This window comes from Geotrypetes seraphini, chromosome 1, assembly GCF_902459505.1.
Source record: "Geotrypetes seraphini chromosome 1, aGeoSer1.1, whole genome shotgun sequence".
NCBI lineage: Eukaryota > Metazoa > Chordata > Amphibia > Gymnophiona > Dermophiidae > Geotrypetes > Geotrypetes seraphini.
Genome location: NC_047084.1, coordinates 265,955,060 through 265,982,090, shown reverse-complemented (window position 1 = coordinate 265,982,090; position 27,031 = coordinate 265,955,060). Strand labels below are relative to the sequence as shown.

General features: G+C 39.8%; 1 protein-coding gene across 3 annotated transcripts in view; it reads left to right on the top strand.

Annotated features, from left to right (window-relative positions):
• NAT8L (N-acetyltransferase 8 like) overlaps positions 1 to 26,219 on the top strand; it is a 76,538-nt gene extending 50,319 nt beyond the window's left edge. For all 3 annotated transcript variants that reach the window (XM_033950847.1, XM_033950855.1, XM_033950864.1), the window contains one exon: positions 24,734 to 26,219. In XM_033950847.1, coding sequence (XP_033806738.1) covers positions 24,734 to 25,101 — 368 coding nt within the window. In that variant the 3' untranslated portion in view covers positions 25,102 to 26,219. The remainder of the gene's footprint in view (positions 1 to 24,733) is intronic.
• Positions 26,220 to 27,031: the final 812 nt, after the last annotated feature.

Genomic DNA, 27,031 nt, shown 5'->3' with positions numbered 1-27,031 from the left:
CTTGCTTGCCAGGGTCTCCAGCCCATTTGTTTTTTTTCTCTCGATGCTAACCATCCATTTTCCATCTCTGTCCTCCCTTCCATTTCCCTCCCCTCCTCCAGAGGTCTGGAATCTTTCCTTTTTTTTTTTTTTTTGTCTCCATCCCCACAGCTGCAGCGATGGACCCCTACTATCCCCAGATCTACCATATCTCCTATTCTTAACTACCCTTTCATCCCACATCTCTGCCTCCTTCCCCACCATCCCAGGGTTCACCATCTCTCCCATTCTCTTCCCAACTACCCTCCTATCCAGTTTATGTAGCTCCATTTGCTTGTCTACATCTCGGAGAACTGCAGTGGACATACTCAACCCAATGATCTCAAGCCACAGTTATGCTATCCCAATGATTTCAAGTAACCTCAGTACTTCGTCAGTCCCTTCAGTGATGGTTTATCATTGGCCAGTCTTTCCAGGGGCCTTCTCTTCCACATTCCATCACACCAAAATATATTAACGGATGCCTCCATCTTTAGTTGGGGAGCCAATCGCAACCTCCATACTCAAGGCAGCTGGAATAAAAACATAAGAATTGCCATACTGGGACAGACCTTCCATCAAGCCCAGTATCCTGTTTACAACAGTGGCCAACCCAGGTTACAAATACCTGGCAAGATCCCAACAAGTAAAACAGTTTTTATGCTGCTTATTCTAGGAACAAGTAATGGATTTGCCCAAGTCCAATCTTAATAATCAGAGTATGGACTTTTCTTTTAGGAAGTTATCCATACCTTTATTAAACCTTGCTATGCTAACTGCTTTTACATATTCTCTGGCAATAAATGTCAGATAATTCATGACAAGTGAAGAAATATTTTCTCTGGTTTGTTTTAAATCTACTACTAGTAGCTTCATCGCATGCCCCTAGTCCTAGTATTTTTGGAAAGAGTGAACAAGCGATTCACATCTACACCTTTCCACTCCACTCATTTTATAGACTTCTATCATATCACCCCTGAGCCTTCTCTTCTCTCAAACTGAAGAGACCTAGCTGCATTACCCTTTCCTCATAGGGAAGTTGTCCTATCCCTAGTATCATTTTCATTACCCTTCTCAAGAGAAATCTCCACATCAATCTCTAACTTCAAGCAATCCACAATGCTTTAAGCACATTCCACGATCGCCCCCTCAATCAGGCAGTTCTCATTTGAACAGACAACCAGGTAGTCATGTACTACATGAAAACTAACAATGAGGCACAGGATCTCACCTACTTTGCCAAGATAGGATCAGAATTTGGTCCTCGCAACATTTCTCAAAGTGGTTTATCTTGCAGTCCTCAGATTGAGCAGACTCCTATAACCTCGCGAGTCTTCAATTCAACTGTTATGTCTGATATTCAACAAATAGGGAACTCCAGAAATGGATCTTTGCTTCCCCCCACATTCACAAATTTCCAGTCTTTTGTTCCAGAATTTGCACTCCAGTCATCTGGATGCTTTCCTTCTTGACTGGGGACAAATTTCTTTATACTTTCTCTCCAGTACCTCTAATTAGGAAGACTTTGTTTAAACTTCACCAAGAACAATCAACTGTGATTCTCATAGCACCTCAGTGGCCCCATCAATCGTGGTTTCCTCTTCTACAATTCAGTGTACAAGGTCCTATAACATTTTGGATCTTTCCAACATTGCTCTCCATAATCCATGTTCCTTAGCTCTGAGCGTGGTATCTTTCTCTCAACAATTAGATACTTTTGCCATCATTGAAGCTTCTAGAAAACTTTTCACACAGCACTGCTATCGTTTCAAGTGGACTCACTTCACACTTTGGTGAAATCTTCACTTGCTGGATCCAATCACTTGTCTTCTCCTGTCGGTTGTGGGCTATCTTCTCCACCTCTCTAACTTGGGACTAAAAAACTACTTCAGTCAGAATTCACCTTAGTGCTTTTCATACACCTCTGGATAAAAAGCCATTATCAGTACATTCTCTAGTTTCCAGATTCATGAAAGACCTTTGATGGGGTAAAGACCTACTTACGCCTATTACTTATGGGGAATTTAGGAAACGCCTAAAAACATATCTGTTCCTGAAGTATCTAGGCAGTTGACCGTACAATTCTTTCTCCACAATAACTAATCACTAGCTTTTACCTCTGTTAAGTTCAATCAATTTGTACCATCTTTTAATCTTTGTAAACCGCACAGAACTTCACGGTCCTGCGGTATATAAACTGTTGTTGTTGTTATTTTTCATACCAAACCATCAATCAAGCCTCCAGTTTGCTTGGGATCTTCGTTATCCTTTCCACTCAGATGAAGCCTCCGTTTGAAACACTTGTGTCTGCATTTCTCAAAAATCTCACTTGGAAAGGTAGTATTTCTCATATCCTTCATTTCTGCATGCCAAGTCAGTGAATTTCAAGCCCTGATCACCTTATACAACATTCTACCATAATAGGGTGGTTCGTCACACTCATTTTAAGTTCCTCCTGAAAGTCATCTCAATTTCATCTGAACCAATCATTAGCTCTTCCTATCTTCTTTCCAAGACCACATTCTCACCCTGGAGAGGCTGCACTCCGCGCATATTGGACTGTAAATGTGGTCTTGCTTATTTTTGGATCGAACCAAACCCCAAAGAACTTCACTCTGCTGTTCTGCCATTTGATCCAAACAGACTTGGAGCTGCTGTCAGCAAGAGAATCATCTCCACATGGCTGGCAGACTATCTTTGCTATGCTTGGACTGGGCTGATGCTGGAAGGCCATCACTGCTCATAGTTTGAGCATTAGTGGCTTCACTAGCTCGTCTATGTTCCAGTTCCATTGAGGACATCTGTAAAGCAGCCACCTAGTACTCCATTCATACCTTTACATACTATTACTGCTTAATAAAATCACTCCAGAAAGGATAATTGATTCAGCCAAGCAGTTTTACAAAAGTTGTTCTTCATTTAAATGCCAGCTTTCCTACCATCCCTTTTAGTTTTGCCCGCCAGGCTCATGAGTAAACCAACACATTCTCCTATAAACATGATCCTAGCAACTAAGAAGTCCTACATGTAAGAATATGCTGCTTGCTTGTCGTTGGATAAAGCACAGTTACTTCTAACAGGTTCTATCAGAGATCAGCAGGCACATATTCTCACAACCCTTCCACCTCTCCTAGTTGGCTTCTTAGCCTTTTTTAACTGAACTGATGGTCCCGCGAGCCAATGTTGGGCGGGAAGGCACCAGCTCATGCGCAGTAAGGGCAATATCAATATGTCTCAGATTGTGTGGTTTTTTTGTGTTTTTTTTTTAAAGTGACAGTACACTTTTGCACTTTCCGGACAATGTGGATGACATCACCTACATGTGAGAATATCTGCCTGCTGTCATTGGATAACAAGGCCCTTTTTGTGGGTATTGGGGTGGACCGAGTTCTTATAGATAACCTGTTACAGGTAGGTGTGCTTTCTCTCCCCCTCAGAGATACACAGTAATCCACCAATTCATTTGCAGACTTGTTTGTTATGATCCCTTTGACCCCTGGTTTCTTTTGAGGATGTAAACATTATGGATTTTCAGGTAGCAGAAAGCACATAGCACATGAACCTGAGCTGCGACATGAATGGAAATAGTGAGTGGTTGGTCCTTAAGCACCATCTATGCGACCTGCACCCTCCTGACTCAGCACAGCAACCACCTGCTACTTACCCATCCTACCCCATGTGTGGCAGAGGAACTAGACAGCTTCCATGAGGATTCTCACTGGAACAAGGCTTGCGCTGAAGCTTCATGGGTAGGGTTACCATATTTAAGACAAAACAGAGGACACATGGCCCCCACACACGGTGTACAGTCGCCTTGCCATGTTATTCTCCAGACTGTGTCTCTCTAAACTTCTCCTCTACCCCTTCCATCCAGCAGGTCCATTCTTCCCACTTCATCTTGTGTGTCCTTTTTCTCTCATCCTTCCATTTAGCATGTCCCTCCCCTCTATTACTCTTCCATCCAGCGTCTCCCCTCTTTATCCCGTCCAACTAACAGACCACATCAACAGTCTAAATGAGGACAAAACCAAAGTTCTATGGTTTCATAACGCAGTGCATATGTGAGTGAGCATATAGAATCACTTGGGTAGTGCTGTGGGTTTGAGCTTTTAGTTTCAGGGTACTAAGGCAGTGTCTTTGTTGTTGGTCTAGTTATTTTCAGGTGTGAGCAGTGGGTAGGGTGATAAATAAGGAGGTAATTTGGTAAGGATTTTTAGTTATAAGCATCAATTGTTATGGGTGATAGATGGGTGTAAAAGTGTAATGTGAGCATAGGGATGGGTGGGGTGGGAGGGCATAGGCCTCAGGTCTGTAAGCACAATATGGCTGTGGAATCTTATTTCAGGAGGAAAAAACCTTTGTGTAAAAATAATCAACAGATTTGTTTCCTGCTGGTTGTCTAGTGGCCCTGTATCGCCAGCTCAAATGGGCCAGCGTGTTTTGGTATCGGATTTAAGTTTTTGTGTTTTGGGTTTTTTTTCCTGATATTCTTGAGTCACATGGTGCCTACAGCTTTATAGTTTTAAGTATTTGTTTAGGAAAAGCATGTAAGGTTTTCATTATGTCCTTTGTTTATGTAGTGCAGGCTTATCCAACCTATGGTCCTCAGGCCAGAACTCAGCCCACAAAGTGCTTTTTTTTTTTTTTTTTTCTGGCCCTTGGAAGCTTGGCAGTTCTTGTGGTGCTTACAGTGAAATTCCTGCTTCCCTGCCATAACTCGGCTTTCTATAAGCAGAAGCTGCACTATGCCAGAAGTTGTGAGGTAAATTGATGCCGGGAGGCCAGGGGGGAAGCAGGACACCAGCACTTCCTGACAGACCCTCCCCACTCGCCCTCTAAAGCAGGAGCGGCAGCGGCCGGCCAGCAAGAGGCAGCACTGCCGTTCCTGCTTTAGGGGGGAGGGTCAGTCACCGAATTGGGAGGCTGATTTTTTTTTTTTTTTTTGTCATTGTAAATCGATTCGAATCAATTCACCCAAAGTGAATCGTTCGAATCGTGAATTAAGCAGCACTACTGGACAGTGCAACTGGACAGTGCAAAAGTGTACTGTCACTTAAAAAAACCCCCAAATAACCTGAGACATATTGATATTGCCCTTACTGCGCATGAGCTGGTGCCTTCATCGGCTCGCGGAACCATCAGTTCAGTAAAAAAAAGGCTAAGAAGCCAACTAGGAAAGGTGGGAGGGTTGTGAGAATATCTACCTGCTGGTCTCTAACATGTGGTTCAAGCTTGCAGAGAGCCAAGTTGTGATGAGAAAGCAGGCATCCTGCTTCTTCAGCAGCTGAAGCCAGGTGAGGGAAAAGAGACTGGGTGATGGCTTGGGGGTGGGGTTTACATGAGTGAGAGAGGCTGGGTGATTGCTTAGAGGGGGCTTTAAGTGATTGTAAGACTGGATGAAAGCTGGGGAGAGGGCAATACACATGCCACTATTTGACAAAACTGCAGCAAAATGACAGTGCATGTTTTGACCCTATGAATATTATAAAATGTGGCCCCCCCTAATAGAATAGCTTGATGTAGTTCTTACTAATCAGGCTGGTAAAAGTAGGTCAGAAGACTATTTACATCAGTAAAAGCATAGCCTTCAGAACTGACATTCCTGAGCCACAGCTCTGCACATAATGTCCTTCACTCAAACTGGTCAGACTTCTAAATCTCAAGTCAGAGCTGGCAGGGTTAGCACTATTTAAGGGCTTCTGACTTTCCAGCACCAAAAGAGCAGAATCAGACTTATCCAAAGCCTGTTTGCTTACCAGAGAATGGGAAGGGAAAGTAGAGAGCTGATAGATGTGGTGAGACTTGTTGATATGGCTGTGCCCTTCCCTGTCACAGACCAGGTATTGGAAAGTTCATGCACCATAGCATCATGGCTTTGAATACTAGCTTGCAATATTATGAGATCTATGTGGTTAGACAATGCAAGTACTGTGGAGAGCAGTACTAATCTTCATAATGCTGTCATAAAATACGTAACGATAGATGCATAAAATATTGCTATACAAGAACAGATCTGGCTCAAACTTATCAATGGAGAGCTAAGTTGTAGTAGCCGTGTTTGGTCGTGATGAAAACCTTTGTTTGTAAATATTCAAATGTACTTTTGTTCTGCAGGTACAACAGATAGGTAGAGGCTGTTAATCCAGTATTATAGTCTGATCACTTCACTGGAGGACCAGTATATAAGAATTGCCATACTGGGACAGACTGGAGGTCCATCAAGCTCAGTATCCCGTTTCCAACAGTGGCCAACCCAGATCCCAGTACTAAAACAGATTTTATGTTGCTTAGCCTAGGAATATGCACTGGATTTCCCCAAGCCATCTCAATAATGGCCTATGGACTTTTCTTTTTAGGAAATTATCCAAACCATTTTTAAACACTGCTAAGCTAACTGATTTCACCACATTCTCTGGCAACAAATTCCAGAGCTTAATTACATGTGCGAATAAATATTTTGTCTGATTTTAAATCTACTAAGTCACTTCATCGCATGCTCTGTAGTTCTAGCATTTTTGGAAAGAATAAACATCTACCCTTTCCACTCTACTCTGTATTTTATAGACCTTTATCTTATTACTCCTAAGCCGCTTTACTCTTTCCTCATAGGGAAGTTGTTTCATCCCTTTATCATTTTTGTTGCCATCTGTAACAATCAAAAATAAAAATGTGCTTTGAACACCTTAGAAGCCTCAGTGTCCTATTTTGGTTACAGGCAGTCCTCGTTTTAAGAACGCTTGACTTAAGTTAAACTCGTACTTACGAACTGGGGTACTGCGTCTCTCTTCTTGTGCCAATGCGCCCCTTCTTCCTATTTTCCTGTCCTAACGCAACCCTCCCTTCTGTGTCCCAACGCACCCCTCATCTCCCCCTCCGTTTCGCATCCCAGCCGCACTGCTCTTGGCAAAACTGCGAGGAGCAGTTCCTGCATGTGGTCTCCTGGTATTTGCAAAGCCACAATCAGCAGCTTGTGCATGCGGCCCACTGACCTGGAAGCCTTTCCTCTGAAGAGAGCATTGGAGGGAAGGCTTCCAGGTCAGTGGATCGTGTGCAGTAGCCGCTGATCACAGCTTCATGAAGACCAGCGGACCGCATGCAGAAGCCACCACTCGCAGATTGCCAAGAGAAGTGCGGCTGGGAGGGAGCCACAGGAGGTAACCACCCACAGGAGGCACAAATATGGGACGCGGGACATAGAAGGGAGGAAGAGGGACTGCATTGGGATCTGGATGGAAGAATAGAAGAAGTGAGGGAAAGATATGCTGAGGTGGGGAGGGAATAGAAAGAGAATTGTTGGGCATGAGTGTCTTGAGTGAGAAGGAAAGAGATGGTCACATGGGGAAATGAAGAAAGAAGGTGAATTGTTGGGCATAGGGAGGGAGAAAAATATTGGACATGGTAGTGGGAGAGGCATAAGGTACATGGGGAAGAGAGATGAGGGAGAAATATTGGATGTGGTGGTGGAGAGGGAACAGTGGGACTGATAAACAAAAATAAGTGTAAACCTTTCTTCTTTTTATTTAAACGACTACTTTATTTTGAAAACCGTTTCTTTTATGTTTAATGTGCTTTTAATGCTTTTATAAACTCTAATGTAGAGAATCCGAGTTACATACAAATTCAACTTAAGAATGGTTTAAAAATGGAACTTGTTCTTAACCCAGGGACTGCCTGTATTAATAAAATAGAACCAAAACTCCTTCCTATGTAATATCCTTCAGGGGAGGGAACAAACATTAGTACACAAAAGGGGTCAGCAGTGTTAATAGAAAATTTATCCTGCAGCCTTTTAACTTTACATAATTGAGTGACTTTTCACAAGTTCCTTTTTTTTTGTTGCCTTTGAATCTTGAATGGAATCTTGTTTTATGATCAGTGGAATTTTTTTTGCCATCACTTTTTAAAGTTCTTGCTTTAATCAGGTTTGTTAAAGATTAACTGAATGGGGAAAATTCTACTGGAAGGTTACTCTGCAGCACATTGGTCTCCAGAAATTACTGATTAGTTGACTGTCTGAAAAGCTTTTTCCTCTTTCCATGGTATTTGAAAGCAACATGACTATGAATTGGATGTTTTATATTTTATTTATATTCTGCTTTAAATCAAAGCGGGTCAACAATAAAACAAAACCTGTACTTTTAAATGCTCAAACATTATCAAAATATACATTTAAAAAACTAAGCAAATCACAAAATCTAAAAAGAACTTAAAACAGCATTAGGGATACATACATAACAGTTCTTCATTGACAGATTTTCTTCTAGAAAAGCATTCACAAAATGTGAGTTCAAGCCTTTTTAAAAAATGCTGAATTTTTGAACAAAGTGCAACATTTCTACCTCTCACCCCTTTCTACCTCTTTGTTGCATGTCTCCCTTCATCTCCACCCCATGTCCAACAATTATTTTTCTCCTCTCCCCCCCATGTGCAGCGGGTTTCCACCCCTCCCTTCCATCCCCCTGTGCAGCAGTTCCCGATCGCCCCCTCCCCCCCATTAGGAGACCTGACATACTTTCAGGCCTCCTAAAGTAGCAGCAGTAGTGGTGGAGGCCAGCTGGCAGAGGCAGCACTCAACAGGCTGCTTGTGGCCTTCCCTGTCAGGGCTTCCCTTTGCCACGTTATCAGTGACAAGGCAGAGGGAAGGCCCCGATAGGGAAGGCCAGGAGCAGCCCGGCCACTGCTGCTGCTTTAGGAGACCCAGATGTATGTCAGGAGACTCGGGACTCACTGAATCAGCGAGTACAATGTTGTTGTGTTAGGTGGTTTGTTTGTTTGTTTTTTTTAAACAAATCTGTTTATCAGTTCACTGAAGTGAATCGGGCAGCACTAATAGTTCTCTGTGATGCAGCTTCTAGTGAGTAGCTTATGCTGCTAATGTTACTGAAGTTCTCTCTTGCTATGCAATATCATGTTGGTGATTTTCAGTGTCCTTTCATTTGTTTGGAAAAGGAGCTTTACTATTTTATTTTTGTATTTACACCTGAGGGAATTTCTTGTTGAACAAATCAGAATTGAGATATCTGGATCAAGAAATGTCAAATTCTGCTAGTATTACAGAAAAAGATCTTCTGTTTGCATGTGGTGGCAGCACCCATTTTGCAATTGTCAGTACGGCAGCATTTATCTGCTGTCTTAGAAGCGCATGTTTCTTTCTCTAGGCTGTCGCATCACCTTCCCTATTTCCTCCAATGGAGAGCTGTACAACATGAGCACCTTCATATAACCTTGACCTCCCCAGGTTTAAATTCCAAAATTGATCGCAGCAGACTTAGCATGAATCCCCTTCTGGAAATGGGGAATACTCATGTATGTATTAGCTCCACCCTAGTCCTGCTCAGATCATGCCTAGACTATTTGCAGTATACATATTCAGTATTTGCAATCTGCTTTCTAAAATCAGAATTTAGACATTTATGTAATATGCATATCTAAGTAGTAAATAGGTCTAAAATCACCTTGGTCTGAGAGTTGACAATCATGATTGAGCTTAATACACATGAAACTCCGTTTCGTATAGGAAATTTAGGTAGGATCTGAGAGACATCCCGGTTAGGATTTTTCACAGTATTTTACAAAAGGTTCTCTTGATGGCTGCAGAGACATCTGTAAAATACAAGGTTGCTGGCAAATACATTTTCTGGCACATATAGCAGGGGCTTTGATTTCACAAACCTACAAATTCAGAAAAAATGGCATCACTTTTTAATGTCTACATGTAAGTACTGATTTTATTTTTCTTTGCTACCTCCACTTAAAAACCAACAATTATACATATCAATGCAGCCAATTCAGAAGCAAAACCTCAAAATTGAGTTTTTGTTTACATTTCAAAGGTGGTAGTAGCTACCAGAAGGCAAAACATAATTGAACCTTATTTGTTTCAAGCACTTGGCATTTGCATCTCTAAGGCATGCATAACTTTCAGCAAACAGGGGATTTTAAAAAAATATACCATAACTTTTAGGATGCCCAAACCACGCCTTCTTTGCATCTAAGTGTGTAAATAACAGCGTTCTGAAGTTGCCATTTATACCACACAAGGCTACTAGCTGAAATTCACGTTTATTATGTACCGCCAAAGGGACATACCAGCTTGGCAATTTACAAAATATCATAAAAAAAAATAATAAACCCAGAAAGGAATTACATATCCAATACTACAGTAGGAGTAGGAGGATCTGTTAAGGGGAAGATAAACTCCATTGGACTATCTTACTTGCTGAGGGGAAGAGAAACTTGAGAAAAGGTAAAACTTGGGCTTCAGTAGGTTTTTTTCATTGTCCCTTCTCTTTTTAGTTCACTGCTTTTTCAGCAAAGTCAGTTTAGGCAATAGTAAAACCTTTTAAAGTCTCTGTTATGGTTTATATATAAAAAGTGTTGGTCTAGATTAGTATTTTAAGCTGCATGTCAGCATTAGATCAAATTAGGGCACAAATAGCAGTTGAGGAAAGTCTTGTTTAGTGTTAACACCCACCCACCCCTGAGCTGATCTCTGATTTCATAGTTCCTTGAACCAATTACAAGGCTACAAATATAATTAGCTCTTAAAAAATTATCTGAGAAATCCCTAGAGGGTAACCTACCAATTACAACATTACAAAATAATAAAAAAAAATTTAACATTACCATAACCTAACAACATAAAATTAGTAATCTTAGGAGAACTTAGAATACATATTCCAACTTCCATAGCAACTTAAGAAAGAAATCACCAATATTAAAATGCAGGTAAGATAGGGGCTATCCAGTCTTTTGCACCGTGTGTCACATGTTTGATTATCTCCCAGTTGGTGAGAGGTCTTGTGTATGTGCTCGATATAAAGAGCTCCTAGCTCAACTGTCTGATTACCTTGAGCAAATTCATGCTCTTCATCCACACCAAACAAGCTTCCGCAGACACCATTCCACAGAGCACTCTTCTTGGTTTGATCAAAGTTTAGATGGCAACCGAGAAGTTGTCCTCTCTTCTTTAGACATGTCAGCAGCATTTGATCTGGTTGACCATACTATATTGTTAGATCGACTGAAGGATCTCAACAGCTTACCAATGGTTTAGGTCTTATCTGACAGATTGGACCTATTCTGTTTCTCATTCTGGTGTTCTTTCCAGTTCTCAATCACTTATCTGGTATTCCACAGGGTTCTCTTCAGTATCTTTCTCGTGCCCCTAACACTTTTTTTTACAGGCTCTTGGTTTCGCCTTTTTCATTTATGCTGATATACAGTTATTGCATCCTCTCAATTCTAATAATCCCAATGACTATTCTCTGATATCTACAAAACTGGTTAACAATGAATAGATTAAAAATCAATTCTTGTAAAATTTCTACCATGATATTTTCTCCAATTAAGAGTGCGTTCTCCAATTAATAGCGCACTGAGTCTCTCAGGTCATACTTTTAGTTTGGAGGGTAATCCTTTATCATATTCAACATCGCTTAAAATCCTAGATGCCACCTTGGATTCCACCTTGTCATTTCAATTGCACATCTCCAAAATAGTTTCATCTTTTCTAAAGCTTCGCTCAGTCAGGCCTCAATTCTTTACTAATCCTTGTGCATTCACTAGTTATTTGTAGATTGGATTACTGCAATTCATTACTTATTGGACTCCAGCTAGTACAGAATACTGCCCTCAGGCTTATTTATAATCGCTCAAATTCGACCATATCACTCCACTTCTCAGACTTAAGCACATGCTTCTGATCTTTCAGGATACCTTTCAAATATAATCTTCTCACTTTTCAGATTCTGGACTCTAGTCTTCCTCTATTCTTATTTTCTCATTTGATTCCCTATTCACCTAGGAGAAAGCTGTGTTCCTCAAATCAATCCTTACTGTCTATTCCATCCTTTAGGCAACTGTTTTGATTATTTACAGATACTCTAGTTTTTCTGTAATGGCTCCAACTCTCTGCAACTCCCTCCTGTTATATCTGCGAACAGAAAAATCCCTGAAGTCATTTAAGTCTCACTTGAAGGCTTATTTCAAAATGGCATTTGAACCTAGTTCTTAATAGTTTGTCACTTTGCAACTTTTGTCATGACTTGAGACTAGGGAGTCTTTATCTCTGCAATATTTTCCCATAATTCTGACTAGGTAGTTAATTTCCTTTTAACTTTTTTTATATTACTAGTGACAGGTAGTCACTATCTTATGCTTATCTTTACTTTTCTTTTTCTTATTCTTTTTGTGTATCCTACTCTTGCTCCTATCCTGCTTGGGTTTTTTCCTTAAGATATTGTAAACCTTTCCTGCTCTTTTGTATCTAGGTTAATTTGTTTGTGTACTTCCCCCCCCCCCTCCTTGTTTTATTTTAAATATTGCCCATTGTTTTTATTAATTGTACACCACTTTAATTTGACTTTTTGTTAAAAATGGCAGTATATCAAATAAAATAACTGTCTGATCTCTTGAGGCTAGAGTAGCAGACTTGGAGGAGCTAAGGGAGACAGAGGTACATAGAGGAGACCTAAAGGGACATTGTAGAAAAGTCCCACCTCTAGTCTAGCAGCCTCTGTGCTGCCTTGGACGAGAGAGGTCTTGTTAAAGGAGAGCATCACCCTGGTGAAGTTGGAGACAACCCTGTAGCCAGGACCCACCCACGAGGGGATACAATGTTCTCTCGCACCAAGGATATTTCCAGGGACTTCTGCCCAAGAGGGAAGGGTTAGGATAGCCGTTATAGTGGGAGATTCGATCATTAGGCATGTAGATAGCTGGGTGGCCGGTGCATGTGAGGTTTGCTTGGTTACATGCCTGCCTAGTGCGAAGGAGACAGACCTCATGCATCACTTAGATAAGATTTTAGACAGTGCTAGGGAGGAGCCTGCTGTCTTGGTACATGTGGGTACCAATGACATAGGGAAATGCGGTAGGGAGGTTCTGGAAGCCAAATTTGACTTTCAAGTAGGAAATTAAAATCCAGAACCTCCAGGGTAGCATTTTTTCCGAAATGCTCCCTGTTCATGCACAGGTCCCAAAATACAGGCAGAGCGCCGGAGTCTCAATGCATGGATGAGGTAGTGGTGCAGGGAGGAGGGTTTTAGATTTGTTAGGAACTGGATGAAATACTGGGGAAGGGGGAGCCTATGCCGCAAAGATGGGGTCCACCTTAGCCAGGGTGGAACCAGGCTTCTGGTTAAGGTGGACCCCATCTTAAAAAGGGGAGAGAGCAGCTTTTAAACTAGAAACTGGGGAAGGCCGACAGTTGCTCAAAAGAGCATTGTTCGGGACAAGGTATCTTTAAAAGATATTATAGAAGGGAAGACAGAACATCCTGATAGTGAGATTGCAGTACAGTCTTCAGTAGACCAGGTTTCGTTAAATTCAGAGCAGGCTGATTATAAAGATCGCAAATTATCTATGCCAACTGCTGAGCAAATTGTAAATAGATAGAACAAACACTGTTTGAAATGTCTGTATGCAAATGTCAGAAGCCTAAGAAACAAAATGGGAGACTTAGAATATATTGCACTAAATGAAAATATAGATATAATAGGCATCTCTGAAACCTGGTGGAAGGAAGATATCAATTGGACACTGTCATACAGGGGTAGAAGTTATATCGTAGTAATAGGGTGGATCGAATCAGAGGAGTGGCATTACTGTTTATGTTAAAGAAGGACTTGAATCTAATGGATTCTAAAAATTCTACAGGATCAGAAACACACCTTGGAATCCCTATGGGTAGAAATTCCATGTATAGGTGGGAGAGAAGGATAGTGATAGGAGTATACTACTGTCCGCCTGACCAGGATGAACGGATAGATGCTGAAATGTTATCAGAAATTAGGGAGGCTAGCAAACTGGGTAACACAGTTAATAATGAGGGATTTCAACTACCCCGATATTGACTGGGCAAATTTATCAGGGCATTCTAAGGAGATAAAATTCCTTGATGAAATTGAGGACTGCTTTTATGGAGCAGCTGCTTAGGAACCAACAAGAAGTGAAGCAATTCTAGATCTAGTTCTTAGTGGAGCACATGAATTGGTGCGGGAGGTAATGGTGCTGGGGCTGCTTGACTGATCATAATCAGATTTGATATAGTCCCTGCAATAAGTGTACACGGGAAATCCAATACAACATCACTTAACTTAAAAAAAAAAAAAAAGACTATGATAACATGAGGAGAATGGTAAAGAAACTTAAAAGGTGCAACTGCAAAGGTCAAAAATATACCTCAGGTGTGGATGTTTTTTTAGAAGTCTGATCGCCGCGTTTTGTACATGCTGGAGACATTGTATGTTCTTTGCCGTGAGATCGTTGAATAGCGCATTGCAATAGTCCATGCAGGAGAAGACTTGAGGCATAGAGTAGTTGGGTGAAGTCGACCTCAAGAAAGTACTTGACGTAGGTAGTAAAATGAGGAAACCGTTTGAAGGGCCACATTTTGAATTTGTAGGTACTTGGAGGGCCTCAGAAAAAATAGTTAATGTCTTATTAAAGAAATGACAATTTATAGTTTATAAATCTTTCCTTAATAATAATATTGTAATTTATAGCTAAAGAGACATATGATGAAGAAACTGTTTTATTTTACTTTTGTGATTATGATAAACATACCGAGGGCCTCAAAATAGTACCTGGCAGGCCGCATGTTTGAGACCACTGGTGTAGGGTATGCCTTGTGCTTTTGTGGTGTTCTCTTAGTGCTTCATTCAAGAATTAATGATTCGTTTCTATGATGTACTTTTCCCAGTATTTGAGGGGATATGGATGTTGGGTCCTTGAATTCTGAGTGGAATACGAATTTTGAGTCTCAGAATTGGGTTTTGTGCTAGAAATAGCTGGTATTGTAGCAGTCTCATTGGTATTCTAGGAAAGACATGCTTTTGTGTGTTGGCTGATATTAACCTTGCCATTTTCACCACTACTGTATAAGGTCGTTTTTCATCTTTAGAATAAAATAATTATTATTCAAATATTCATAGGTAATCTTGTTTGCAGTTGTCCTTGAAGTGGTTTGTAACGCTATTTTATGTTCAAATATATTTTATTGAGCTCATCAAGAAAACGTAGCAGACAAACAAGATGAAATGCATACAAGCTCAAAGTTTATGATACTAAACCCTCCTGTAATGCTATTTTAAAGAAGCAGCAAATTGGCATCGAGTAGTTAGCAGTAATCTGAGTCGAAATAGGGAACCTACATATACCCTAAGATTGTCATAGTTTGGTAAGCAATGTTTTACTCTGAGCTGTGCTCATGCACAGTGAAACGGTATGTACAAGAAAATATAATATTGTGACAAATTTTTAATTAGGTATTAAAAAACACAGAAAAAACAGGTAAATTTGAATTTTAAATCGCAATTTAAATCACTAGTAAGACTTGATTGAAATCATGGCTTTCTACATGCAGACTTATGGTGGTCTAATGTTAATATTTACAACCAGACAAAAGGTTTCATTTTCTGAAAAATAACTTGGGGCTCCTTTTACAAAGGCGCGCTAGCGTTTTTAGCGCACGCACCGGATTAATGCATGCTATAGTGCGCGCTAGCTGAAAACCTACCGCCTGCTCAAGAGGAGGCAGTAGAGGCTAGCGTGCACAGCATTTTAGTGCACGCTTTTCTGCGCGTTAAGGGGTTCATAATAATAAAAAAAAAAAGTCTAAAAAGTGTCCTAAATGGCTACTTGGACGATCAAAAAGCCTGATCGTCCAAGTACCCATAACCAAAGCTGGTTTTTAGATGTATTTAAAAACAGCTTAGGTCTTTTCCCTGCCTCTAGACGCACAGGGAGAAAAGAGGTGTGTTTAGAGGAGGGGAAAGGGCAGGCAGTGGGCGGGAGGTGGGCTGACCTACACCTAGGCGTACAGCAGGTATAACCAAAACATTTACAGGTTGCCTAGTCGGCACTTAGACCTTTTAGCTTGGGCTCTCTCCTGGCCCATTGAATCGGAGAGGGGGTTGCCGGGGCCAGGAGAGCTTGGGCTCTCTGCTGGCCAGATCGAGTCAGGGGGGGGGGGCCACGATCGCCGGGGTAAGAGGACTTGGGCTCTCTCCTGGCCAGATTGAGTTGGGGGGGGGAGGTCGCGGTTCGACGGGGCAAGAGGGCTTGGACTCCCTCTTGCCCCAATGCCTTCGGGGATGTTGCGGTTCGACGGGGCAAGAGGGCTTGGGCTCCCTCTTGCCCCGATGTTGTCGGGGGGGGGGGGGGTCCGCAGTTCGACATGGCAGGAGGGCTTGGGCACCCTCCTGCCTGAATCGTTGTGGGGGGGATTCTGTAACCGGTGTTGTTTTTGACAGACACCGGTTGCAGAATCCAGCTTTTAGGTGAAGGACTGGCTCCTCCTTCACCTAAAAGCCCTTCTGTTGGACGTTTGGAGCTTAGGCGTTTTTTTGGTTCATTATGGACAAAAAGTGTAGACGTCGTGGGGGTGTATTGTAGACGTAGTGGTGATCTGGGCGTTTAGTAGAGGCAGGCCATAATCAAAACAAGGACGTTTGTTTTTGTTATAGACACTTTCTCTGCTTCTGCTTTGAACGTTTCAGGACTTAGGCCAAAAGGGGACTTAGACGTTTTTTTTTATTATGCCCCTCCATGGCTCTAACGCACCTTTGTAAAAGGAGCCCTTCGATTCATTTTACAGTTTTATCCAAAAATTACTGATTTGGTTATACTATTAGAAATACATAAATTATGAAATTATTACAAGGTGAACTAGATCCAATTTTTCTGCTGTACTTTATTGAAACAAAAAAAAGAAATCCATTCCCTTAACAATTTAAATAGTCTTATTTAACCAAAACAATAACATTATAGCATATGTATTCTTGTATTTGCTTAAAAATCCATGTTAACTAATGTAGCTAAACAAAATATCTTTAAAAAAAAAACTTAGCCCTTTTACTAAATGACACTAAAGGTTTTTAGTGCGGGCCAGTGAGGTAAATGCTCTGATATTCATAGGATTCCTATGAGCATCCAAGCATTTACCTCGCCAACCCATGCTAAAAACCTCTAGTGCTGTTAAGTAAAACCCAGCGTTAGTCTAACAGCCAGATCCACACATGAAAAACTTAAAATATAGTAAAACCTTGATTTGCAAGCATAATTCGTTCCAGAAGCATGCTTGTAATCCAAAGCACCCGTATATCAAAGCAAATTTCCCCATATGAAATATGGGAGAGTGTGACGCAGTGGTTAAAGCTACAGCCTCAGCATCTGGTTAGTATCACTCTTCTTTCTATCATCTTTTTTCATTACAGTTATTCATATAAATTTAATCAATGATATGCAACAACAAATCATTCCTGTTCAATTAAATAACAGACCCTCCCCTTACAGACGTCAAAGATTAACATCTAGTACGTTAAAATCAATAACCACTACTAACTTTCCACTAAACAATTCAGAATCAAATTCTACATTACCACTTCAAATTTACAATACCTCAAAACCATTAAATCTAAGATTAGGCTTAATCAACTCTAGATCCCTGAAAACTAAATATCATCTTATAAAAGACTCCATCCTCCAACATAATTTACACATCCTATGCATTACTGAAACCTGGCTTTCCGAAGGTGAGGAAGCCTATCTTTCTTTTTGTTGCCCCTCTAACTATGATTTTATATGGAACCACCGTCATAATCGGAAAGGTGGAGGTTTAGCTATAATATTCCAAAATAACCTAATTAATCCTCAAGACCAATCCATTAATAACTCTACAATTGAATTTCTTCATATCAAAATTAACCTGAAAATAAAAATTGATCTTCTCTTATTATACATTCCACCTCCAATTGAATATTCTAAATTAACATTACTCCATAATTTACTTTTTGATTTCTGCTCAACTGCCAAATGCCCAATCATATTGGGAGATTTCAACATTCATTTTGATAACTGTAATAACCCAAATACTTCTGACACATTAAACCTCTTCAAAGACTTAAATCTGAACACATTAATTCATGAACCCACACATCAAGCTCAACATATCTTAGATATGATTCTGTTACCTACAAATCAATTGATTTCCAACTCAGTCCCAAACATAGTTGCAGTCCCATGGTCAGATCACAATTTTATTTCTATTAATTTTTATCTTAAAGAACCTTTTACCCTAAATACTCATTCTGAAAATAAAACAGTCTCATACAGAGACTTTTCCAAACTAGAAATCTCTGACATCATACCATATTTCAACCCTTCCATAAACACTCAAAAATTCAATAGCATTGAGGAACAACTTCAATATTGGAATTCGACTTTAGAATCAATTGTAAATAGTAAAGCACCAGCAATCACAAAAACAATATCTATTTGTAAATCTAGAAATCCATGGTATTCTAAGGAATTATCTCAAATAAAAACACATCTCCGCGCCTCAGAAAGGAAATGGCGATCATCTAAAACTTCCATCAACCTTCAAAGATTTAAAGACAATGCTACTTATTATAAAGACAAAATTATACAGGCAAAAAAATCTTATTATAATAACAAGATACAAAAATCAAAAAGTACCGCGACCCTATTTAACATTCTTAAATCAATAAACCCTGACAAAAAAAGGAATATATCAAATCAAACACCAATCCCAACAGCCCAAGACCTAGCGGATTATTTTTGCAATAAGATCGAAAAGATTAGACAAAATTTCAAAATAAATAATAACACAACAACTTCACCTGAACCAGAAAATCAAAATACAAATATTTTTATCCCAGTAGCCAAATGTTCAAACCTTAGAATACCAACATTAGAAGATCTAGAAAGACATCTTAAATCAATTAATTTAAAAGGCTCATCCTTAGAACCTTTCCCACCGTACTATCTAAAGAAATTTTTTCATACTGTCGGTCCTTTCATTCTCTCCCTAATACAAAAGAGTTTTGCTTCTGTCACTGTTCCTATTTCGTGGAAAACCTCTATTATTACTCCAATCAGGAAAAACATGAAAATAACCCAAGATGACATATCCAATTACCGTCCTATTTCCAATTTACCTTTCCTAATGAAGCTCACTGAAAAACTAGTCTTCGAACAGCTGACTGATTTCATTGAATCCACAAATGCACTACATCCGAACCAAACAGGTTTCCGAAAACATCACAGTACGGAACATTCTATGATCGGCCTAGTAACAAATATTCATTATTATCTCGATAATCACAAATCTGTTGCGCTCTTCTCTTTGGATTTATCGGTGGCGTTTGATACAATTGATCACGAACTCCTGCTTAACCGTATGCAATCAATAGGTATAGAAGGACAAACCCTTGATTGGTTGACTTCCTTTCTTTCAGATCGTACTTCTAAAGTCAAATTCAATGATGCTTACTCTGAAAACTTTACATTACCATACGGAGTACCACAAGGGTCTATTCTTTCCCCTCTTTTATTTAATATCTTTTTATCCCCTCTTATTACTATTGCACAATCACTGGGTTTCACAGCTTTCTCCTATGCAGATGACATTCAACTCATGCACCCTCTTAACCCTGAAATTGCAGATGAAATAAAAATCATCAACGGCAAACTAGAACAAATAAAAAACTGGTTAAACAATAATAAACTATCCTTAAATGTTCAAAAAACAAAAACTATGCTTTTTACATGGAAAAGTAACATAACTTTAAAAGCTCCATTCTTTCTAAACGATTCTCCTCTTGAATCTGTCTCTCATATGAAAATTCTAGGAGTAATAATTGACACAGATCTCTCATTTCATAATCACATCAGCGAAACAGTTAGATCTTGTTTCTACAGACTCCGGCTGCTACGCTCTATTTCTACTTTCTTAGATCCCAAATCTATTAACATTTTGGTTCATTCGTTAATTATTTCAAAATTAGATTACTGCAATTCTCTCCTAATAAACATATCTCAGAAAGAAAGAAGAAGACTCCAAATTATACAAAATACCGCAATCAAATTAATTCACAAAGCTAAAAAATACGACCACGTTACCCCACTACTCATCAAATCTCACTGGCTTCCAATTTCTCACCGAATCACTTTTAAAACATTATTTCTAGTTTTCAAAACATTAATCTCAAATGAACCCCTATTCATTTCTAAAATGTTAGTTCCATATAATCCTCCTCGATCCTTAAGATCATCTTTATCTAATCAGCTTTCAGTTCCTTCATTAAGAATAATCGGCACTAGACGCAAAGATATGTTTTCAGTGGTTGCTCCATCCTTGTGGAACTCTCTACCAAATTTTATTAAAAATGAAAAAGATCTTATTTCTTTTAAAAAATTATTAAAAACCTACCTATTTCAAGATGCATTTGATTTATGAAATGATTTATTTTACATTCTTACATGTCTTTAATTTTCTTTTCTCTTGCTTCATTCTAATCATACCTATTGTATTACCCATTCTATGTAAATTCTAACAAATAATGCAATTGTAACTTTCCCCTTCCTTCCTACCCAATCATGTTTGTCCACATTGTTTTGTCAAATTGTCTAACTTAAGTGAAATTACATGTAATGCCACAATCTGCTGGTTTTTAATTGTACATCGCTTAGATATTTTTATAAGCGATACATCAAATGTAAATAAACTTGAAACTTGAAACTCCTTGTGACCCTGGGCAACTCACTTAATCCCCCCCATTGCCCCAGGTACATTAGATTGTGAGCCCACCGAGACAGATGGGGAAAAATGATCGAATACCTGAATAAATTCATGCAAACCGTTTGAACGGTATAGAAAATTGAATGAATGAAAAAATAAATAATGGAAACTGACAAATCATCCAAAACTTTAATACAAAATACTATATAGTACTTGTATTGCAAACCTCGCTCATTTAGAACAGTCACTACACTCCCACAGTGTCGGAGAAAGAAGAACCATCAGCTCAGTTGTGATGTGAGTATACTGTATGTACTTGTATTGCAAGACACTGCTTATATATCAAGTTAAAATTTAATAAAATGTTTTGCTTGTTTTGAAAAACACTTGCAAACCAAGTTACTTGCAATCCAAGGTTTTACTGTACTGTCTTCTGTAGCCCATTCATCTTCTATCTTGTTTGTTTAATCTGGAAAAGAAAAAAAAACTTTCCTGTTTTTCAGGTCCCAAACAATTTCTTGCTTTGGAATGAATGATTCAAAGGAAGAGAATATTGTTTCAAGTTTATTATAAAATTTTATTAATCGCTTATCAAAACTTCTAAGCAATGTACAATAAATGTACAGCAAACCTGGCTAGGCATTCTCACCGACAAAGCCAGGCAGACCTATGGCGCCTTTTGGAAAGAAATCAAGACCGCTCTATTCAATAGATTTATTTCCCAGCCAGACAACGCCCTCCCATCCTAAAATCTTTCTCTTTATGTTGATACTACACTTCTTCACAAATGTATTCTGTTCCTCTCTTGACTATTCAGTGTCTTCCTCACCACCTGTATTCTGTAATTCTCTGACCATCCAGCCCCTTTGATGTAAAATGCTTAAGATTATACTGTAACCTATTTGTAACCTGTAAACACTGATTACTCAGTGACTTCCTACCTGATCTCACCTTGTAATTCGCTGATTGTACAGCTCTCTTTCACTGTAAACCGCCTAGGAGTCGCAAGATTATGGCGGTATAGAAAAATAAAGTTATTATTATTATTAATTAAAAAGAGGGAGATACGTATAGCATCAATTAAACAAACATAGTTAAAATGCAGACTGACAATAAGAGATGTACAGAAACAGTGGAGGATAGGATAAACTGCAAAAAGGAAAGTAATTGTAAAAGGTAAAAACATAAGGGGGGTTATTTAAAGCTCTTTAAAAGCAAGGTGGAAAGGTCGAGTGGACTGCAGATTGAAATTAAAAATGTCTAGCTAAGATTTATGACTCAAAAGTATCATTGAACAAGAAACTTTTTTCAGGAATCCTTTAAACTTGTCTAAATGTTTTTCCTCCCTCAAGTGGGCAGGCAGGGAATTCCATATTAGAGGTGCTGTAACAAAAAAATATGGTAGAGCGTTGTGTATTAATAATTTCTTAATGAGGGAACGGACAACGGAAGAAGCTACTGCTGTTAAAAGTAAAGTCATTACTTTAACACACTCTAAATCCAATCCAAGTGCTTAATAAGAGACCTGCACTAGTTCACTGGTGTGACTTTCTTTAAAACATCATTGGCAAACATGCATTTCTTGACTTGGTCCCCCCTTAGCTCTGAAGTTTATTATAGTTGGCATTACAGATGGATGATTCCTGGATAAACATACCGTATTTTCACGCATATAACGCGTGCGTTATACACGATTTTTACAAACCGTGCATAACCTTGCGCGTTATACAATTTTTTTTTTCATTCCGATCCGGCATCCCCCCCCCAGCACCGCAAAACATCTCTTACCCGATTGGGCACCGGCACCAGCACCAATGCACAGGACGTGCCAGTGCCCGAAGATCCTCCCTCGTTGTTGCTGGGCTGGGATGGGCGGTGCGAGGGAGATCCTCCTTCTTCCTTGTGCCGGGCTGGGCTTTGAGCATTTGCGCATGCTCAAAGCCTTCTGGTCTCGCTCTCTCTGAGATTCTCAGATTGCATCTTCGTAGTGGAGTAGAATTCCCCTTGACCTTGTTGCCTCCCTTTTCTGCCACAGTTAAGAGGAGGTGATACAATGCCGTGTACTGGTCTGCTTCCTATTGCCATACCTTTGCGGAGTGGGAGATTTATTGAAGGAAGGTAGTTGTGGTAGATTTGCACCATGGAATACTAGAGAAATATGATGTAGGTGTATACCATGTGGGGAAGAGGCTGAAGCAAGGTGGATAGGGTGTGTTTTGTGAGGACGGGGAGGAGCTGGAGAAAGGCAGATATTGCGCCATGGGAATGAGGGCCTGGAGAAAAGTAAGGTGGGGATTTGCCTGGGGGAGGGAAGACCAACAGGTGTCTTGAAGAGCTGGCTAGATTGTAGAGAACATGTGAACAGGAAGGAGAAAATCAAGAGGTAGACACCAAGGAGATAAGGGCAGAGAAAGTTGGACCCTCCTCCTTTGAGGGGAGGGGGAAAGGATATAAACTAGGAGAAATGCTGAAGATTGACTCTGAAGAAGGGTGGGGTCAGCCCTTTTATGGAGAGAAATTTGTATAAGAAAACTACAGTGTGCAGAATTTTCATTTTTTCACAAAATTCCCCCAGGGTTGATAGTGTAGAGATTCCCTAAGCCAGCTGTGCTCAAATCACACCTTGTATATCAGTGGTCTCAAACTCGCGGCCCACAAGGTATGTTGAGGCCCTCAGTATGTTTATCATAATCACAAAAGTAAACTAAAAGTTTCTTGATCATATGTCTCTTTAGCTATAAATTACAATATTATTATTAACACTTAGCCAAAAGGAAAGATTAATATAAACTATAAAGAGTTTTACCTCATGCAAAATTGTCATTTTTTTAATAAGACATTAACTATTTTTTCTGAGGCCCTCCAAGTACCTACAAATCCAAAATGTGGCCCTACAACGGGTTTGGGTTTGAGACCACTGTTTTATATGGAAGCCAAGAATGGCCATGACCTGTGAGTATATTCTGGTTCAATGAATACCAGCATTACCTACTGCCAACATTCTGCCTCTGGAGGCATGAAGTCATGTCAAGTTGAGAGGGTGGTGTTAAATGGGAGCTAAGCAATATGGTCCAGTCTGGAAAATTATATGTTGGGGGGGAGGGGTAGGATAGGGCGAGGAAGCAGAATTTGGTATGTCAGTGGGGAGTAGGAGGAAAAAATGCATGTGGTCAGGGGCATGATGTTGGTCCTCGCCCAAAGACTCTGACCTTGGACCCTTCAATTCAGTGCACACATTTACAAATATTCAGGCATCATTATGCCATAGTCTTGGAAAATATATATGCAGTATTGGCGATGATCAGATGTGAAGTTGTACATTTAGGGCAGTATTTCTCAAACTTTCTCGAACCGGGGCACACCAAAGGTAGTGGCCACGGCTTGAGGCACCCAGAAGTGCGTGGATGTCACCATGATGACATCGCGTATATGCGTGACATCATCACATCAACATCCGTGCATATGCAGAGGCCCTCCAGATGGGCCCTGAGACGCCAGTAGGGGGTGCCAGCAGGGAAGAGGGCCGGAGAAGAGAGGCATTGGCGTCGGCAATGTTTCTCAACTACTTAAAGCTAAGTACCCCCTAACAAATATCAACTGATTACCCCAACTACAGACCTCCCTAGGCCCACCCAAGTTCTGCTTCAGATCCCATCCTCTTTACTAACTAACGCAATTTTTTCCATTCATTTTTCATATACACAGCGGATATAAAGTCTCAAAACTGACACATTTCTATCACTATATTGAAAATAAAATCATTTTATCTACCGGTGGTCCTCTGCAGGCTGCTGTAATTAGCTTTAAAGGTGAGACCGGGAGGCCAGGGGGAAGCCAAAACACTAGAGCGAAGGGGGAAACATGCAGGTCTTCGGTGAATTGGGCAGCGCTGGTGCGGTATCATGTAGGGAAGTCAGCTGGCTCTTCCTCCTCAGTATGCCAAGGCACACTTGGAATTGCAGGAGGCACACTAGTGTGCCTCGGCACACAGTTTGAGATACACTGATTTAGGGTATAGAACTTAAAGGTGTGATGTATAAAAGAGGTGTATGACCATCTTCCATTTTGGTATTGCTTAACCTTTTTCCACTTTTTGATCCTGTACTAGTAGCCTCAGACAGCTTGTGCTCCACAGTTTCATACTATTTATTTTTTTTTTTTTTTCTGCAGGTTCTTGCTTTTGGGTAGCAGTCTTGGATGGAAATGTGGTGGGTATAGTGGCGGCAAGAGGCAATGATGAAGATAATGCTATGGAACTGCGTCGTATGTCAGTGGACTCTAACTACCGTGGTAAAGGTATAGCCAAAGCCCTGGGTCGCAAAGTCCTGGAATTTTCAATGCTCAACAACTACTCTTCTGTTGTTCTAGGCACAACAGCAGTCAAAATGGCAGCTCACAAGCTGTACGAGTCTTTAGGATTCAAGCATGTGGGTATTATTGAAGGCTATACCCTCCCTGGGATGACTAATTCCTTACTGGAGAGAGTGTTTTTTCAACTTCGCTATCACCGTTACCGCTTGCAACTACGTGAAGAATAAACGAATGTTTATCCCCTTAAGAAAATACAGTGTTTTTTAAATAATTTTTTTTTGACCCTTCAATTTTATTTACTTCATAGAGCTTGATTTGTACCAAAAAGGATCTTTTCCAGCATGCTATAAGATTGTGGTCCTGATGCTGGGAGTGCTGTTGCTCTCCTAATTGCATACAGTATTAAAAAATCTGGCAGATTAGGGTGGATCTACTTTGTTCAGCCTTACCCAGGTAACTACACAAGCACAGGAACTTAAAACACCTAAAAGTACAGTAAAAATGGTCTTCTGTAAATAGTACTTCTGTAAAATTGACAGTTCATGAGTTCAAAGAGATTACTTGAATTAATTCCTTAGCATTTCTTGCAACAGTTAAGTAGAATTTGCATTAACCTCTTATAAACTACTGGTTAGCATTTTTATTTTTTTTTCAAAAAAAAAATGTGAAATGCTTGCTACAGTGCATGAAGTGTTTTGCACGCACTCAAGTACAGCACTGTTAACAAGGTACCAATTTTGCACTTTTGTGGATGTGCCTCATTCTGCCAAATGTCTGAAAGAACCTTGGTGCATCAAATTGCCAGGACTTCATTCTTTTTGTAAGCCAGCAGGTACTCAAACCATTTGAACTCTGAGCCCGTTTGTGGTTTCTTGTAAATACCCCTTTGCATACATGGCTTACAGTTCTGAGCCAGACTTGCACACGTGCATTGATGTTTCTTCTTGCTAGGTTCTCTCCCCCTCCCCTCTTGAAGTATAATGGCGGCTGCAGTCCCTATGGCAACATATTTGCACATTTAATGTGAATACCAAGTCTTACCCTTTCAGAAAAAGCAGTATGTGACAATTGTGTGTGAGCAAGAAAAAGCATAAATTATCTTAACCAGCTGCCTGTTGGATAAATGTAGATGGTCTTACTGCTGCCATTCATGAAAGGTAATGAACTGTACATGTGAAAAAGCACATTTGGATGTCTGTACCAATTGTGTATGCAGTACCTGCCAAAAAGAGTAAAAATAAGAGTACACATGCTTCTAGCCTGACATATAAAGTTTTTGTAGGTTCTTACGAGAAACTTTGCATGAATTTTAATCTTTGGAAATGCAATAGGATTTACTTATATATAAAAAAACCCATCAGAATGGAGATTTCTTGGATTAAAGGAATACCATGTAGCATATTCCATAGCTTAAATCTCTGCAAGATGCTAAGTACTATATTTGTAGAAAATTCTTTGCTGATAATTTTAGCTTTATTGATTTATACTTGGTACGAATACTTGCAAAACACCATTGATGTACATAGTGGTGTTTAAATTGATAAAGATTCTAAAGTATTATTCTGAAGAGCAAATGAGCACACAATGGCTTATTCACAGATGCTATAGAAAAAGCTGCAAACTTGGTTAATCTGCCAGCCCAATATGTTACCTTAATATGAAATTAACAATTGTAGTACAGGTACAAGATCCTTTTATCTGAAAACCACAATTTGACACAAACCAAAAGTAGTCCATTTCCCCCACTGTGACACACACTGAAACCAACACAGGTGCATGTGTTTCTGTTCTCTGTACAATTCAAATCAGAGGGCTGGAAATATGTCAGAGCTGCAGATTCAACTTAGGGTGGTAATTTTATAGTCTAGTGGTCTGTCTTTTCTAACTGACCATTTAAAAAAAAACAACAAAATATGCCTGGTCCCAAGGATTTTGGATAAAGGATCTTGTACCTGTACATGCAAATGGACTGAGCTGCGGTTGTGCCTTGATGTAAATTAGTAGCTAAGTGGTGCCAAATATGTTTTTGAGTATGAACATGTGGGATTAAATGTGTCGCAATCTAAGAAAAGGTACCGAGTCTTAGTGCACGCTTACTTGAGAAACAAGGCAACAATGTCGGTTGGGTTATATTTATTTGTTGAATTATATTGTTAA